General features: G+C 56.1%; 5 protein-coding genes across 5 annotated transcripts; 4 read left to right on the top strand and 1 right to left on the bottom strand.

Moving 5' to 3' along the window:
- Positions 1-729: 729 nt before the first annotated feature.
- Positions 730-1536, bottom strand: DSM5745_05175 (uncharacterized protein; the record flags this gene model as incomplete). The annotated part of the gene is made up of 2 exons (XM_026747191.1): positions 730-989; positions 1068-1536. The coding sequence occupies 2 exons, from the start codon at positions 1534-1536 to the stop codon at positions 730-732; spliced, it is 729 nt and encodes a 242-aa protein (XP_026604671.1).
- A 1058-nt stretch (positions 1537-2594) lies between these two features.
- On the top strand, positions 2595-7721 carry DSM5745_05174 (class V chitinase Chi100; the record flags this gene model as incomplete). Its single annotated transcript, XM_026747190.1, has 8 exons — positions 2595-3488; positions 3554-3572; positions 3628-4067; positions 4115-4613; positions 4666-4701; positions 4758-6340; positions 6395-6723; positions 6815-7721. 8 exons carry the CDS (start codon positions 2595-2597, stop codon positions 7719-7721), a joined length of 4707 nt encoding a protein of 1568 aa, XP_026604670.1.
- A 320-nt stretch (positions 7722-8041) lies between these two features.
- DSM5745_05173 (uncharacterized protein) lies at positions 8042-9443 on the top strand (the record flags this gene model as incomplete). The annotated part of the gene is made up of 2 exons (XM_026747189.1): positions 8042-8232; positions 8285-9443. 2 exons carry the CDS (start codon positions 8042-8044, stop codon positions 9441-9443), a joined length of 1350 nt encoding a protein of 449 aa, XP_026604669.1.
- Positions 9444-10255: 812 nt separating this feature from the next.
- Positions 10256-12388, top strand: DSM5745_05172 (ankyrin repeat domain-containing protein; the record flags this gene model as incomplete). The annotated part of the gene is made up of 1 exon (XM_026747188.1): positions 10256-12388. The coding sequence occupies one exon, from the start codon at positions 10256-10258 to the stop codon at positions 12386-12388; it is 2133 nt and encodes a 710-aa protein (XP_026604668.1).
- Positions 12389-13202: 814 nt separating this feature from the next.
- DSM5745_05171 (ankyrin repeat domain-containing protein) lies at positions 13203-15143 on the top strand (the record flags this gene model as incomplete). The annotated part of the gene is made up of 1 exon (XM_026747187.1): positions 13203-15143. The coding sequence occupies one exon, from the start codon at positions 13203-13205 to the stop codon at positions 15141-15143; it is 1941 nt and encodes a 646-aa protein (XP_026604667.1).
- Positions 15144-15574: the final 431 nt, after the last annotated feature.

The following is a 15574-nucleotide window of genomic DNA, read 5'->3' as shown; positions in this document are numbered from 1 at the left end:
GGAATGCCTAATTATAGGGGAATGCGGACTAATGCTTGTATATAAATGCCTGGACTAGTAGGCGCGAACTTATAATAATTAAGTAGGGAATCTTGCATGGAAAAAGGCTGTATTATTAGTTAATTTCTTATTATGTTTTTATTAAAAGTAACGCACTTATAATTTATTAATCTTGCTTTAATAGGCTCCTGCAAGGGCAAGATATCGGCCATATCCGGGCCGACAAGCCACAGGATATGCAAGGGAGGTTGCATTGATCCAGTAAACTGCAGTAACTACTGTCACTAGGTTTTGGGTATCTGAGTCAGGCACAACCTCTAAAGGCGCCTAGTGGATTACGCTTGGTGGGTACGTAGTTCAAGGTGAACTAATGTAGGTATAGATGTGCTGTATGCAAGGGCACGTTCAGGTGAGGTCAACACGTTCAGGCTTGAGATTCCGAAAGTCACAACCTGGATCAGACCACTATGAGGGCTACAGGCACAACAGAGCCGGAGCTATGATAGATATGTTCCTTGTCATGTATATAAACAGTCATTACCACAACGTGTATATTTCACTATAAATCCCGATAGGATGGTCCAACCGGCCGGAGCCCTTTCCTTTTCATGTTTAGTATAGAGAAGATCCAATATAACTTCACCTTTCAATCTATAGCAACTAACCATCCACCTAGCACCTCAGGAGAATCTTCCTTCCAACCTTAACCAATGCTCCCCGGCACCCCAGCTACGCCGCATCCGACCCCAGCCCCCAGCCCGGCATATTTTCCACACCCCAATCCACAGTCCCCATCTCGCCAATCTGCGTATTGGCCTCCGTCTCCCGCTCGGCACACTGCGCGAGATACACCTCGCCGGTGTCGATGATAGGCGGCGGAATCAACGGCTGGGTTTTTTCCTCATGGCCCGCCATCTTCGAGAAGAGCACGGTGTTATCGGGCGTTAAACCCTCGTCCAGGAACGTGAGGAAGCGCGCGCGGTTCGCTCCTGCAGCGCCAAAGCCGTCAGAATAGGCCTAGCCAGCAAAGAAAAAGAAGAGAGAGAGAGGGTTGAGTTCGCACGCACTCCATCGCGGCGTCCACAGGATCAGCGGCTTGCACTTGTCCGGATTGTTCTCGCGGTCCTCGGGGAACTCGAACAGCCGGGGCACCCAGGCCTTCTTCCAGCCGTCCCACACGTCCGCGTCGACGGTGACGACGCAGTCCCAGGGTATGCCCTTGCTAGGGTCATACTCGGGGAAGCCTTGGAACCTGGGCGAGATGTAGGTGCCCGGGCCGAGCTGGCGGCCCATCGAGCCGACGGACTGCACGGCTTTGCCGCCGTTTGCGTGGATGGCGTCGGCTTCGTTCTGGATGGGATAGTTGGTTGCAGGTGGACTACGGAGGGGATATGGGGTGGGTGGACGGACCTTTGACACGACGCGGTATCCGATGTGTTGTCTTGCCGGGGCGCGTTTGTGGAGTCGGCCAGCGGGGATATCCAAGGGGATGGCGGAAACAGAGGCAGCGAGCACCAGGAAGGCCCAGGACTTCATGTTGTGGCTTGTGGTGAATTCATGAGTGATTGGTGAAATGAATATCTGTGGTTAGTTAGGAAGCAGGAAACAATAACTACTGGTACATGGAAAGAAATACGAGAGAGGGGGTTCTAGAGTATTTGAGGTAACACTATCAGACAGCAAGGCAGCAAACAAGGGATTTCAGCTCAACACCCACGGGGACTATGGCTGAGGTAGGGGAAACCTGGCCTGCCCAGGATTTCCCACAGCAGGGTTGACATATTCTCACAAGATATTTGGAGACTGGCACAAGACCCTGACCCTTATTGGGATTGAGGTGCATGTAAGACGTGTTGTCTCAAGGCTCTCGAATGACGATGAAGCTTTAGACGAAGTGATCTGACCAATGAGAATCGAGGATTTCTAGACTGAAAGGATTGCTTGAAGAACCTACGCCCACGATGGCCAGCGGCCTCTATATAAAACTTGTCTGGAGGCCGCAAGCCTTCAAGAGAACCATCAAAGCAATTACTAACTAGGAAGCAGAAGCAATTCGGATGTCTCGGTGGCCAGAAACTCCATCGGCCAAGATCCGACCTTCGTTGAGAGAAACCCTCTGCGCCAACTGGCCACCAGAGCAACGCCGGGCCTCTGGTTGTTAGCGCCCAGAGATCTAAGGTTGTACATGGATCCCCTCGGATCCGACGGGGCGGGGTGGTGAGGCCAAAGCGTGGCTGGTGTAACGTTGAAGATAGCGATTCGTGGTGGTGAGGTTTAGACGTGCATCATCCGCACCACCACCCTAAATCGCCCAGTGTAACAGTCGAGTTGGCTTTGGATGTCTAGGCCCTGATGGGGTGCAAGTAAAAGACATTTTATTATCCAGGACCGAAGATGACATTGACTAACTCGACTTACCTAACTTATTGACTGGCTGCAGGGAGCTGGTCTGCCAGCACTTTATCTAGGTATGGTGGAGGGTGTGAAGGCAACAGTTCATATAAGGTCGCTTTTCCTTTCCCTTTGGTAGCTCTTACATCCAATTGCTTGCTTTACCTTACTCTCCACCGGTTGTTTACCTGGTACTGACGACAATGTGGTTCTCACTACCATATATCTTGGCCACTGCTACGGCCGTCTCCCCCCTGCTGTCTCCGGCGACGGCATTACAAGTAGAGGGTGGTTCGCACAAGCTGAGCTCATACCTGGTGGCACACCCAGTCGAAACGACGTCTGCCACGGCCGTCCCAGTGCCCATCAGTGCGAACGCACTCGCTCCGGAACTCATGACCTCAGCAATCAGTCACTGCCCATCAGCATGCGTGGAATCCGGCTCGAACCCGGGCAACTGGACTCTGTATCCCCGGCTGGGTCGGCTGTCAATGTGCAACCAGACCATGCTGCTTGACTTTTCGCTCTTCACTTCCCTGCGCAAGGATGAGACTCTTCGCGCCTGCACTGCCGGTTCCACCGTGGCGCTAGGCACAAGCAGGCTCGGCGACACCACTAACGACGCATCTTGCCTGCCCAGCGACAGCATGACCCAGGTCCAGGAGTCGCTTCAGCTCTCTTTCAACAAGACCGGCACCCCAGCCACACTGGGAGACTTCGAGGCCGCGTCTCGCCAACTCGCCGCCGCGGTGTCCCAACGAGACACCTCGAAGTGCACCGACACGGCCGTCTTCGCATACTCCAACTCCGTCGCTGTCGGCCTCTTCGCCGGTCCCGGAGTCGGCAGCATCTCGGCCTTTGTACTGCAGCAGTTCACCGCGAAGATCAACAGCACCGGGTTCTCGGACAGCGTTGTGGCGCAGCTGTGTGCCAGTGGCGGCCGGAGCTCGAAGTACAGCTTTGGTATTGTCGCAAGCGGGGATCGCGACGTGCGCTTTGTCCAGGACGCTGTGGCCGCCTGGGCGTCGGGCGAATGCGTCACTTCCTACGACGAAGCGGAAGATTGGCTAGACATCCCATTGTCGGTGCCGAGTCTGGTCAGTAACAGCACTGCCGGTCTTTAAACATGTTGAATGGACGAGCCCCGTGTTGGACTATCCAGGTTGTCGCCGGCGATACCTGTGAGTAATCTGAGTAGCAAATCTCCCAATCGCCAGCCACTAATACCATGTGTAGGCGAATCGTTAGCAGCCGAGTGCGGCGTCTCCCCCCACGACTTCACCGTCTACAACCCCGCCAGCACCCTCTGCTCCACCCTCATGGTAGGCCAGCACGTCTGCTGCTCTGCCGGCACGTTGCCCGACTTCCGCCCGCAGCCGAACCCCGACGGAACCTGCGCGGCGCACTACGTGCAGCCCGGCGAGAACTGCGCGGCCCTCGGCGCAGCGAACAGCCTTACGAACGCCGAGATCGAAAGCTTCAATAAAGATACGTGGAGCTGGGAGGGCTGCGTGAATCTGCAGGCGTTTCAGTATATCTGCCTGAGCAGGGGTGCGCCGCCCATGCCGGCGCCAATTGCGAATGCCGTCTGCGGACCGCAGAAGCCAGGCACGCAGCAGCCAGGACCGGGCACGAGTCTGGCCAGCTTGAATCCTTGCCCGCTCAATGCGTGCTGTGTATGCCATCTCCGAGGGTGTGAAGGGAACTTGCTAACCCTCTCTAGAACAAGCACGGCCAGTGCGGTATCAACCGCGACTTCTGCACCGAATCCAAGTCGGCGACAGGTGCACCGGGCACGTCAGCCCCAGGCCAGAACGGCTGCATCTCCAACTGCGGCACCAACATCGTCACCGGGTCTGCACCAGCCCAGTATATCAGCATCGGCTACTTCGAAGGCTACAACCTCGGGCGGCCCTGCCTGAACATGAAGATCACCGCCATGGACCTCACGCCCTTCACGCACATCCATCTGGCATTCGGCCACGTCTCCGCGAGCTACACCGTCGACGTCAGCCCAGTCCAAGTCCAGTGGGAGCTGTTCAAGCAGTTGTCTGGGTTCAAGAAGATCCTCTCGCTCGGGGGCTGGAGCTTCTCCACCGAACCGGCTACGTACCACATTTTCCGCGACGCCGTCAGACCGGGCAATCAGGATAGGTTTGTCGCGAACATTGTCTCGTTTGTAGGCGAGCATGGCCTGGACGGCATTGACATAGACTGGGAATGTAAGTTGGCCCTAGGCGCTAATAACAAGGAACGGACTTAACCTGGCCGTAGACCCTGCTGCGCCAGACATCCCCGGCATTCCACCAGGTACGTGACCTGCCTCTCACAAGTCTGGAGGAACCCTGAATTGAAGATTACCATAGGAACTGCCGAAGATGCAGACAACTACCTCACCTTCTTCACCAAACTGCGAGCAGCGATGCCTTCCAGCAAGTCGCTCTCGTTCTGCGCGCCCGCTTCGTACTGGTACCTGCGAGGCTACCACATCCGCGAGATGGCAGCCCTGGCCGATTACATCGTGTACATGACCTACGATCTCCACGGCCAGTGGGACTACGCGAACCAGTACGCGATCGACGGCTGCCCAGCGGGCAACTGCCTGCGTTCGCAGACCAACATCACCGAGACCCTCCTGGCGCTGGCGATGATCACCAAGGCCGGCGTGCCGTCGAGCAAGATCGCCGTCGGCGTCACGAGCTACGGCCGCTCGTTCCAGATGACAACCCCCGGCTGCACCGGGCCCATGTGCACATACACCGGCGGCGGTTCGGGCGCCTATGCCGGCCCATGCACGGGAACCGCGGGCTACATCGCGAATGCCGAGATCAGTGCGATCCTTGCTGGGACCGGGGCGTGGAGAGCTGCATCGGGCGCTCTGCAGCGGATCGGGTCGTACTCGTCGTATTTCGACACCGACAGCCAGTCGAACGTTGCGGTGTACGAGTCCACGCAGTGGGTTGGCTATATGGACGACAAGGTCAAGGCAGATCGGAAGGCGCTGTACCAGGGCCTCCGGATGGGTGGAGTGATCGATTGGGCTGTTGATTTGAATGGCTTCGGCGGCGATACCATTGCGGCTGGGCCAGACGCAAACATCGTGTATCCTCCCCCGAGCATCTGGAAGTCCACCGATCGGTCGACGGGCTGTACTCCCCCCTGCATCGTAGTCCTCCCTCCATATCCACTCGGTGTCACTCACACTGTTACCAGCTGGCCGGCCTTGACAACCACGCTCCTTTCTTCGCACGTAGGCGGCGGCGTCTACGTGAAGACCACGACGATCCCGGTCCCAAGCTTCACCATCACGGATGTAAGCCTTCACCCGGTGACACTGCAATCAACAGACACGGCAGACTACAAGGTTAACCCGGTCCAGAGCATCACTCCGGCATCGTTCGTATGGACTCTTCCTCCAAACCACGCCACCTTCCCCGTCACTAGTCCAACACCAATGACTTCAACAAACCCGGATATACCACTCCCCATCATCCCCCCCGTCATCTTCTACCCGATACCTGTCCCAGTCATCATCCAACCCCAGCCAACCTTCTCGGTCGCCTATCCCATCCCCCCAATCCCACTAGCCCCCTTCCCCATCAAGTCCGGTCCCAACCCCATTCCTCCCTGCACGCAGCCCGGGTGCGGAAAGCGCGACTGCAGCATCTTCGGGTGCGCCGGTGGCTGCGGCCTTTTCGGATGCGCCGGCGGCTGCAGCATCTTCGGCTGCGGCGGCGGATGTGGTATCCTCGGCTGCGTCCCCGACTGCCCCCTCGCATCCTGCGGCGGCGTCGGCTGTCTCGTTGCAGGAGGCTGCGGAAACACACAGGGTTCCAACGGCGGCGATAGCGCCAACGAGTGCGACGTCCCCGCCGCGGCATCGGCGTGCACGTATCTGGTATCGAGTTACAGTGCCTGGTATCTGGCTTCGTCGTCGACAACAACAGAGGTGAGTTAACCTACCGCAGGTAGATCGAGGGAGAGCGAAGGCTAACATGACCAGACCAACTGCGTGACAAGCACGGCATGCAACGGACAGGACACAACAGTGACAACGACGCCCGGCAGCCCGCAGTGCTCGGTGGACCCGGATGTCTCAAAGGCGCTGTCCGTTGAGCAGGCAGCTGACCAGACCGTTATAGACGGGGAGCAGATTCCCCTAGCCTTCGCGCCGACGAATCCGGCCGGCTACGATGGATCAACATTTACCAAGACACAGTTTGGTTTGACGGAGACTCTCACGGTGATCAAGACCGTGACCGTGACGAACACGCCGACCAAGACGGTGACGGTGGTGGTGCCGCCCACCGCGCGGGCCGACTGCGGTTATTGGTATGTCGGGGTATTATCCATTGCTGCTCCCCTACCATACCTGCGCAAGCAATTGAGCAGCGGACGTGGGCAGTAAGCTGACAGTAGCCAGGGCCACCAAGTTCTTCTACATCTTCGAAGTATACAACATCGACGGCTGGAGCACGGACGGCGGGTCGAGGCTGAAATCCGAAGAGAAGGGCTGCGGCGCCCTGACGGGCTGGGACTGGGTCGAGCGCACCCCGACGCACCTCTCACGCGTCTGGTTCAACCTGCCCTTGCTCATGAAGTCCGGCTGCGTCGAGCGCGCCATCGTATCCGCCGGCGGTCCCAAGCTGTCCTGTAGATTCGAAGGCTTTGATTTCCCCATCATCGGGAAGCGATCCCCAGCCGTGGGGATTGATCCGCCACCACCGCCGCCGCCGCGCAGGCGCCAGCTCACCATCACCAGTGAGACGGCCAGTCTCCCAAGCCGCCCGCCAGTCACGCAGAGCATCACGCGCACCGAGACCGCGGCGCTGTACACGCCGCAGCCGTGGGGCCCCGGCAACACGGAGACGTTCACGACCACCATCAAGCAAACTTCAAAATCAACATACACCACGGAGATCGTCCTAGGCTCAAATGGAGTGTCAACGTCGGGGTCCACCACAGCCTCGACCCCATCAAGCCCCAGCCCCTCGAATCCCTCGACGGCCGGTCTCTGTGGCGCCGCGAACGGCGCCCAAACCTGCCCCGGCGCGTCCGGGTCCTTTGGCGCCTGCTGCTCTCGAAGCGGCTACTGCGGGGACACGGCCGCGTATTGCGGGACGGGGTGCCAGGCTGCTTTTGGTGCCTGTTCTCCGGCCACCGGGCCGCCGGTGTCTGTTGATGGGTTGTGCAGCCAGATGAGCGACCCGGTTGGTGCGGGGTGCGAGGGCTCCGGGTTTGGCGACTGCTGCTCTGAGTATGGATATTGCGGGGCCTCGAATGCTTATTGTGGGATGGGATGCCAGGGGGCTTTTGGGTCTTGTGCGTAGCCTGCAGTATCGTAGCACAGTGGGAAAGAATGGATAATGGCCACTGCCAGTTCCGACCACGTGGATGGAAGTCTTTCTAGAAATTGAATATAGAAATTGGTCTGACATGAAGGCGGAATTGTTTTTCTCATGGTCAGCAGTCATGTGAGCGAGCTATGCCAGAAGGGGCTAGCGGTAACATTACGGTACGGTACTCGCTGCCTTACCAAGCACATGGTAGTACAGATTGCTTCAATCCATCCATCCTGACTCCACGCAACCAGCAACATTCTGACGTTTGCATTGAGATTTTGCCATCATTCGCTGTAAAGAGGGTCGCCATGAGCGCTGAAGAGTTCATTGCTGACGTCGAAAGCGGCCTGGTGCCGGTGGACTGCCACGAGAAAGTGCTGCGGATCGCATTTATTTATCTGGATGAGGGGCTGTGGGATGGCAACGGCGTATTCGACGTTGTCGAGAAGCTGCACGCGCACGGATGGTCGTTTGGCGAGGGCGAATTGAGATTCAATCGGTAAGTCATCATCCAATCCGACACTACCGTCCTACAATGGCTGATACCACAGCACCCTGGATATCTTCTACCTCGCCCAGCTCGCAGCAGCCATCTACCGCTCCTCCTCCCAACTCGAGGGCGACTTCCCATCCCCCGATGACTTCCAGTCCTTCTACACAACACATTATGCCCTCCTCCACCCCTCCGCATGGCGCACTTACTACTCGACGTCATTCCTCACCCAGCCCACAACAGCGCGCTTCTACCGCCTCCCTAACCTCCAAGACCTACCGGACTCCGACTCCCCGCTGAGTCTCCCGCGCCACCGACCCCCGGCCCACGCCACGAAACTTCCTCGTTGGGCTTCCACGGTCGCGCGTACGCGTCGTAGGCAGCCCGCTCTCCCGCTCGCGACTTTCACAGACATAGCCCTCGGCACGCTGGAGACGACCATCGCGCGCTTGCGTACTTCGCACCCGAGTGTGCTGCCGTACTCGGAGACGCAGGCCCGCTTCTGGCTTGAGTACATGGGGCTCGGGTCTGGAAGGTTTGACTCAGCCAAGGCGCCCGCGGGATCCCGGGAAGCGTGGGAGCCGAACAGCTTCGGGATATCGGTTGCGCAGGGGGCGTATGATGTGTACGCGTGGGAGGGGAAGTACTCGGCGCAGCTGTGGAAGGAGAGTGGCGCGGGGACGGGGAGGGGGGTTGTCGAGCCGGATGTGGATGGCGGGTGGAAGAGTGAGGTGATGTGGTGTGGGGAGCCGGATGGCGGGGTAGGGATGTATGCGTGGTGCAGGGGGTGGGAGGGGGAGGTTGGGAGTGAGGAGGAGGTGGAGTTTTTGGCAGCGGTTGCGGTGGAGGAGACGGTGGGGGTGGTGGCGGAGGTGGGTGAGTTGGATCTTGCAGTGCGGTCGCATGTGTTGCTGGGGGCGATGCGGGCTGCGGTTGAGACGGGTCGGGAGAGGGAAGCTTTCCTAGAGGAGCTGGAGAGGGGGATGGCGAAGACGGGGAGGATTGGAGAGGACAGGGTAGGGAGGTGGTTGAGGGAGGCTTTGAGGGTCGTGGAGCCATACGTGAGCGGATGGGAGGGGGTATGGCCTGATGCAGCGGAGAGGAAGAAGGTCCTACGGCAGATCTTGGGTGAGAACGGGCAGCTCTTTGGGAGGTGGAAGGTTCCGCCGCTGCTGGGGGAGTTCAGTTTTGAGCTGGGGCCAAGGGAGGAGGCGTAGCAGGCTATATATTACTTGATTTAATCATTTTCATTTACATGCGTTGTATTGTCAGGGGGAAACCCAAAAGCTGGCTATGCGGTGCCCATATTACATGGCAACAAGGTCATCATCGCTGGGTTAGTATAGGTAGCCTCCCAGCAAGGATACCTACTGTCTAAACTGGAATCTAGACCATTAAGGCATGGCCTGCTTTGCTTAATCTTACTAAATTAAAATCTAAAATCTAAACTCGCTTAGTGGTAGCCTTTCTGCTATATGGTATACTTCAGTAAATAATATACAGGCACTATAGGAATATCATAACAGTTTGATTACTATGATCGTACGCTAATCTGCGTGAGAATATCACTATTCTCTGAATATGGGATAGGTACACTCTAGCTAGACGTTAAGACTATGATGCCTTTGCGCCTCTAGCTGGCCATGCGACAACCTGCAACTCAAGGAAATCTGCAATGTGACGCCTTCGGCTATATCTACGTGGACGCTCTAATGTTTATCGGTCTGTCATGTTGCCGTTGTCACTCATGGTCTTCGTGCCACAGGATCTCTCCTACCTGACTCTTTGTCCGGGAATAAAGAAATGAAACAGCGTCAATAAGTCCACTACGTACAACAATGACTTCCTTGTCCCCTTAAATCCTCCCACCACAAATCTCAGTTAGCAGCCAAGGGTTGCTTGCGCATAAATAACGTCGTTTACCCACAGCAAGACATGATTACTTTTACAGTGGAGCATTTATTTTCGGGACATCTGCGTTTCGACTTTCAGAACTTTTATAAACCGAGTACACTCACTGGTTATCAACATGGCTACCTTCCGTCTTTTCGACCTCCCAGAGGAGCTTGTGATCCAGGCTACCAGTCACATGGACAACAGGAATCTGGCCAAGTTTTGCCGGTGTTCAAAAGACTCTAACCGTCTGGGCCGGCTCATGCTCTACAGGTTGCCAGAGAAAGACATCAAAGCGGTCTCTGAATGGGCTGATGAACACAACCAACCAAATACCATGCTCATGCTTATTCAACGCAATGAACGTGCAATTTCGGCAAACCCAGACTTGGCCTGTAACGCGCTGCATTTGGCTTGCACCCATGGCTATGCCTTTCTGCTCAAGGCCCTGCTAGACCTTGGAGTCTCGCCAAACGCAAATACTGCCAGCCCTCACTCCGGTTATCGGCCTCTTGAAGTGGCTGCGATGCATGGCCAGAGGAAGATAATGAGCATTTTATCATCCGCGGGGGGAAAGCTTGGTTCGCTGCGGTTTCCCAACAACTATGTGATACTCTTAGACGAAAAGCCCGATGCGCTGGAGGTGGCCCGTGACCTTATCAAGCATGGATTTGATATTAACGAACTAGGCCCCCACGATGACAACTTCTTGCAGCACACATGCAGAGACAAATACGGAGGACCAGCGTACCGTGCCCTGAAAATCCAGCTCCTTATTCAACTTGGGTTCGATGTTAACAAACCCTCTTCTGATGGGCTGACGCCCCTGGAATTAGCGCTTGCCGACTCGAAGTATGACCCCGTTGAGATAGTCAAGTGTCTCCTGGATGGAGGTGCCACTGTTAAGGGGAAGCCACGTCTCCAGCTTCTACGTCAGGCCTGTATAAACGAGCACACTCGTACACTCGCCTTACTGCTGGACACCGTCAAAGCCGAGTTTCCCGATCTAGCTAGCAACCCCCGCAGCAGCCTGATGCTGTTGTACAAAAACTGGTCCGCCAAACTCCGGTGCTTCCCTCCCGCAGAGGATATGCTGTGCTACGCCGCCGCCCTGGGAGACATCACGTCTCTCGTCGAGCTCCTGGAGCAGGGCGTGGACCCAGACACCGACATAGGCGGGACCACCCCGCTCATCGCCGCGGTGACAAACGGCCACATCGAAACAGCCAAGTTCCTGATCCCCCGCGTGTCCAACTTCGACCAGCTGAACCGCCATCAGCGCACCGCCCTGCATCAGGCAGTGTGCCTAGAGCACTACGAACTCGCTCGTCTCCTCATCCCGCAGACCTCAATCCTCATCAAACCCGACAGAGCGCGCCGCACCCCCCTCCGCGACGCAGCCATATACGGGCCACCGGCCATCGTCGCCATGCTCCTGGACCGTCTCCTGGACCCAGCTTGCCAGACGCCGGCAGGTCAAGAATTATTCCCGTTCGACCGACACCACAGGACGCGCAATGAATTCGCCGCCGCGACGGCGCTACGCAGCGCCATACAAGGGGGCCGGCTCGAGACGGTCCAAATGCTGCTCCAGCGCGCGGACGTCATAAAGTGGGGGATCGACGACGAGCTTCTCCTGGACGCATTGCCCCACGAAGACGACATCCTTGTTGCCCTTGTCCACGCGGGCCTCTGCGTCGCTCCCCCCCGCGCCGGGCTGGTTTCACCCCTGATGATGGCGGCGCAGGCGGGCTGTGCGAAAAGCGTCGCGGCGATGCTGGACAAGGGCGCAAAGCCCAATGACGAAGCATCCTGGGGTGAAACGGCGCTATCACTTGCTGTTGAAGCGAACAGGCCAGATGTCGTTCGGTGTCTTGTAGAGAATGGTGCGAAGCCATCCCAGCGAATGCATGATCGCCCATTCCCCAATCGGGACGACGCCGGTGATGCCCCTGTCTCTTCCAGCAGCTACAGCGCCTTTACATTTGCTGTCCGGCATGGGATGGTCGAGATCGTCAAGATCCTCATGCCTTACGCGGACATCACTGACACGACGACAAATCCGGCCCGCCGGAATGCGTTGCAACTCGCCGCTGAAGGGGGCCACGTTGAACTTGTCCGTCTTCTGCTTGACACTGGCAGGTTTGACTTGAAGTATGAGGACACGCAACATAAGCGGGCTTTCTGCTATGCTTACAGCCACCCTGGCTTTCCGGAGGATCTCCTGAAGAGGCTTTGCCCCCCGCCAGACCGATCTGACTTGTGTTGAGTTGCTTTGCTACACTGAATTTAGACTTTGATTTTAATGCAAATTGACTGTTTTTATATCATTTTTCACTTCGCCTGATTTCTCGTATTTCTGTTTACCCCTAGTTTTAAAATCATATTCTGGTGGCCCCGGTGTGTCCGCTGATACATGCTACTACTATTTATTGGGCTGGGCAGCCATTCATTCTTGACTTCTCTTCTGACTTTTCTTTCTGTTCCACACCAGCAAGTCCCTACGGCGCATAACCCACGCATTTAGGCCAAATGCAGGGCCTACCTGAGTGCACCACATCCAGCTCAGGGCTGCTAAACTGCCCCATCGCTATGCATTACAAATTGTCGGCCTGCTTGTTGAATTTCAGGGTACGAAGGAAGTACGCTCTGCTTTGTCTATCCAGACTCTTGAATATCTCTACTTGAACGGCAACTTCGACTTCTGGAGACACATTCCCGACGATTCCTTCTCATTGTTCAGTTCTTTGTATTGGACCGGCTCTTTATCCCCCCTAATTGCACTCAGAACAAAGAAGCGCACAACAACAAACTCATTGTCGCTTTTCAGGCTGCTCAAAGGGATCCCTGCAATTATGGGTTACTCGAAATCACCCCTTATGGTCGTCTTCTCAAAGGGACCCCTGCAACAAAGGCATACTCGGGCATAAATAAGAGTCTCGTCACCTGAGAAAACGTCCATACTCAGCATCTAGATTCGACGGCTTCATTCAGAGTCTCGGAATACTATTCTAGGTACAGCTCTCCCGTTCGTCCTCCACAGAACCTACCTACAAACCACACTTGCACCTGTGTTGTTCACCATGTCTACCTTCCAACTTTACGAACTCCCGGAGGAGCTCGTCCTCTTGGTCGCGGACCAGTGCCGGGATAGGGACTTGGCCAGGTTCTCTCGTACTTCACAAGAGTCCCGCCGCATCGGTCAGCTAGCCTTATACGATAGATTGTCCCATGAGGGCATCAAGCGTGTCTTCAAATGGGCTAAACAAAAGAATCAGCTGGAGCCGATCTTCCACGTGCTCGATCGTCATCGCCAACAAGTTGAACTGCAGAAGAACCCCAAGCTTGCAGCCGATGCCCTAAGCCTAGCCTGCGAGGAGGGCCATGTCGATCTGATGAAGGCATTGTTAGACGCCGGCATCCCCCCAAACACCAAATGCAATCAATATTGGCCGCTCGAAGTGGCCGCGACGCATGGCCATCCAGCAATCATGCAGGTTCTATACGATGCCGGTGCGAAGCTGACATCGCACTTTGCCAGAAACTATATGCTGCTCTGTACAGGCAAGCCAGGCCGTCTGGCGACGGGCCAAATGCTACTCAGCCACGGATTCGACCTTCACCAACAGAGAGGTGGAGAGGGCTTCTTGCATCATGCATGTAGGGGAACCCCCGGTGCTGCAGCCACCTTGCACAATCTCGAGCTTCTCCTCCAACTCGGCCTCGACGTCAATGTGCGAAACACGAATGACGAAACGCCACTGGTCCCGGCAGTCAGGTCTGGCTTGCCCGGGATTGTTGAATTCCTGCTCTCCCACGGCGCAGATGTTCATGTGCGGTCTGTTCTCAACCAGCCACCGCTGGCTATGGCCATCAACCGCCGCCACGCCTCTTGTGATCCCCATGAGATGGCCAAATGCCTATTGGACGCAGGAGCCGGTTTTAATGAGCAATGGGGCGTATGGCTGGTCCTCGAAGCACTCACAAACCAATGGACACGTTCTCTGGCTCTTGTTTTGGAATCGTGGAATACACAAGTTTCCACGGGCTGGGACTGCAGCGAACCAGAACTGCTATTCTACGCTGCTGCGACGGTGGGAAACGTTCCCATGCTCCGCGGACTCCTCCAGGTAGGAGAGGTTGATCCCAACTGCAACTTCGACGGCACGACAGCGCTCATGGCAGCTGCTGAACATAACAACGTCGCCGCAATCGAATTGCTCGTTCAGCACGTTTCCTGCTTTGACTACGAAGACTCCGGGGGTCGTACTGCTTTTAGGATTGCTTTGCAGCACCAATCGGAGGAAGCCATTCGCGTGCTGCTGCCTCATATCACATGGACCAGCCCGAAAGCCCCCCTATTGAGTCCTCTCATCGACGCAGTCAACAACCTATCGCCGGACCTCGTCGCCATGATCCTCGACAAACTGTCCTCGAGCCAGCCCCAGTCCCACCTACAAGAACCAACCCCAGCACAGCAGGAAGCCACAGCCGCCTTGGAAGTCGCCATCCAACTAGGCAAGCTCGACACAGTCCAAGTGCTCCTCTTACGTACCGACCTCATCAAGCCCAGCTTCTGCCCCGCCATCCTATGCACCGCATTAGGCGGCGGAAAGAATGACGATATCGCACTGAAGCTGCTCGACTGGGGCGCCGAATACAAGGATCCCCAGCCCGGCAGCTATACGCCCCTAATGCGCGCCTCATTGCACGGCAACGTACGCGCGCTCTCGGCGCTGCTGGGCAAAGGCGCGCCTCTTGACGCCAGAACCGGTACCCATGAGACGGCGCTGACCCTGGCGGTCTCACATAACCAGCCTGAATGTGTGCGGCGCCTTCTTGCGGCTGGTGCAAGGGCGTCTGAACTAATGCATTTTGCTAACTACGATGACATGGTTGAGGATAGGGATAGGCCTGGGTCTGGCTCTTGTCAGAGGGATACCGTCTTCCTCTATGCAGCCCGCCATGGGTATGCGGAGATCGTGGACATCCTGAGGCCTTACTTTGATGTCACCAAGCCGTGAGCATGCACTCCAAGCATGCTACAGTTGCTGTCCACTTCTGATTTTTGAGTCATTGTCTGTTTTACTTACCTACCTTCTGCAGTCGTTACCGAATATCTAATACATACTACCTATGTCTTCCCTCCCAGATTTTCTTTTCCGTAGTATATGTCGTAAGCGTTTCGCCTAGACATTTTCAGGTTTTAGTCAACACTTTAGGTAACAATGAACATTCGATTTAGCGTTAGCTTGTCAATCCATAAATATGTAGGGAAAAGCACAATCCTTTCCTCTTAAACAGGAAAGATCTATTATACTGTACCATAACTGTATCAAGAGCTAATATAGTTATCGAAGCATTATTAAAACACCCCCTCCGCCTAGATGGTAATGGTATGGTTGAATCTGGATGATCAAGGCACAACATACCATGATGGGACGTTGTAACAAGA

This window comes from Aspergillus mulundensis (assembly GCF_003369625.1).
Source record: "Aspergillus mulundensis strain DSM 5745 chromosome Unknown scaffold_4, whole genome shotgun sequence".
Taxonomy (NCBI): Eukaryota; Fungi; Ascomycota; class Eurotiomycetes; order Eurotiales; family Aspergillaceae; genus Aspergillus; species Aspergillus mulundensis.
Note: the sequence above shows the minus strand (reverse complement) of the source record. Positions and strands in the feature narration are given on the sequence as shown.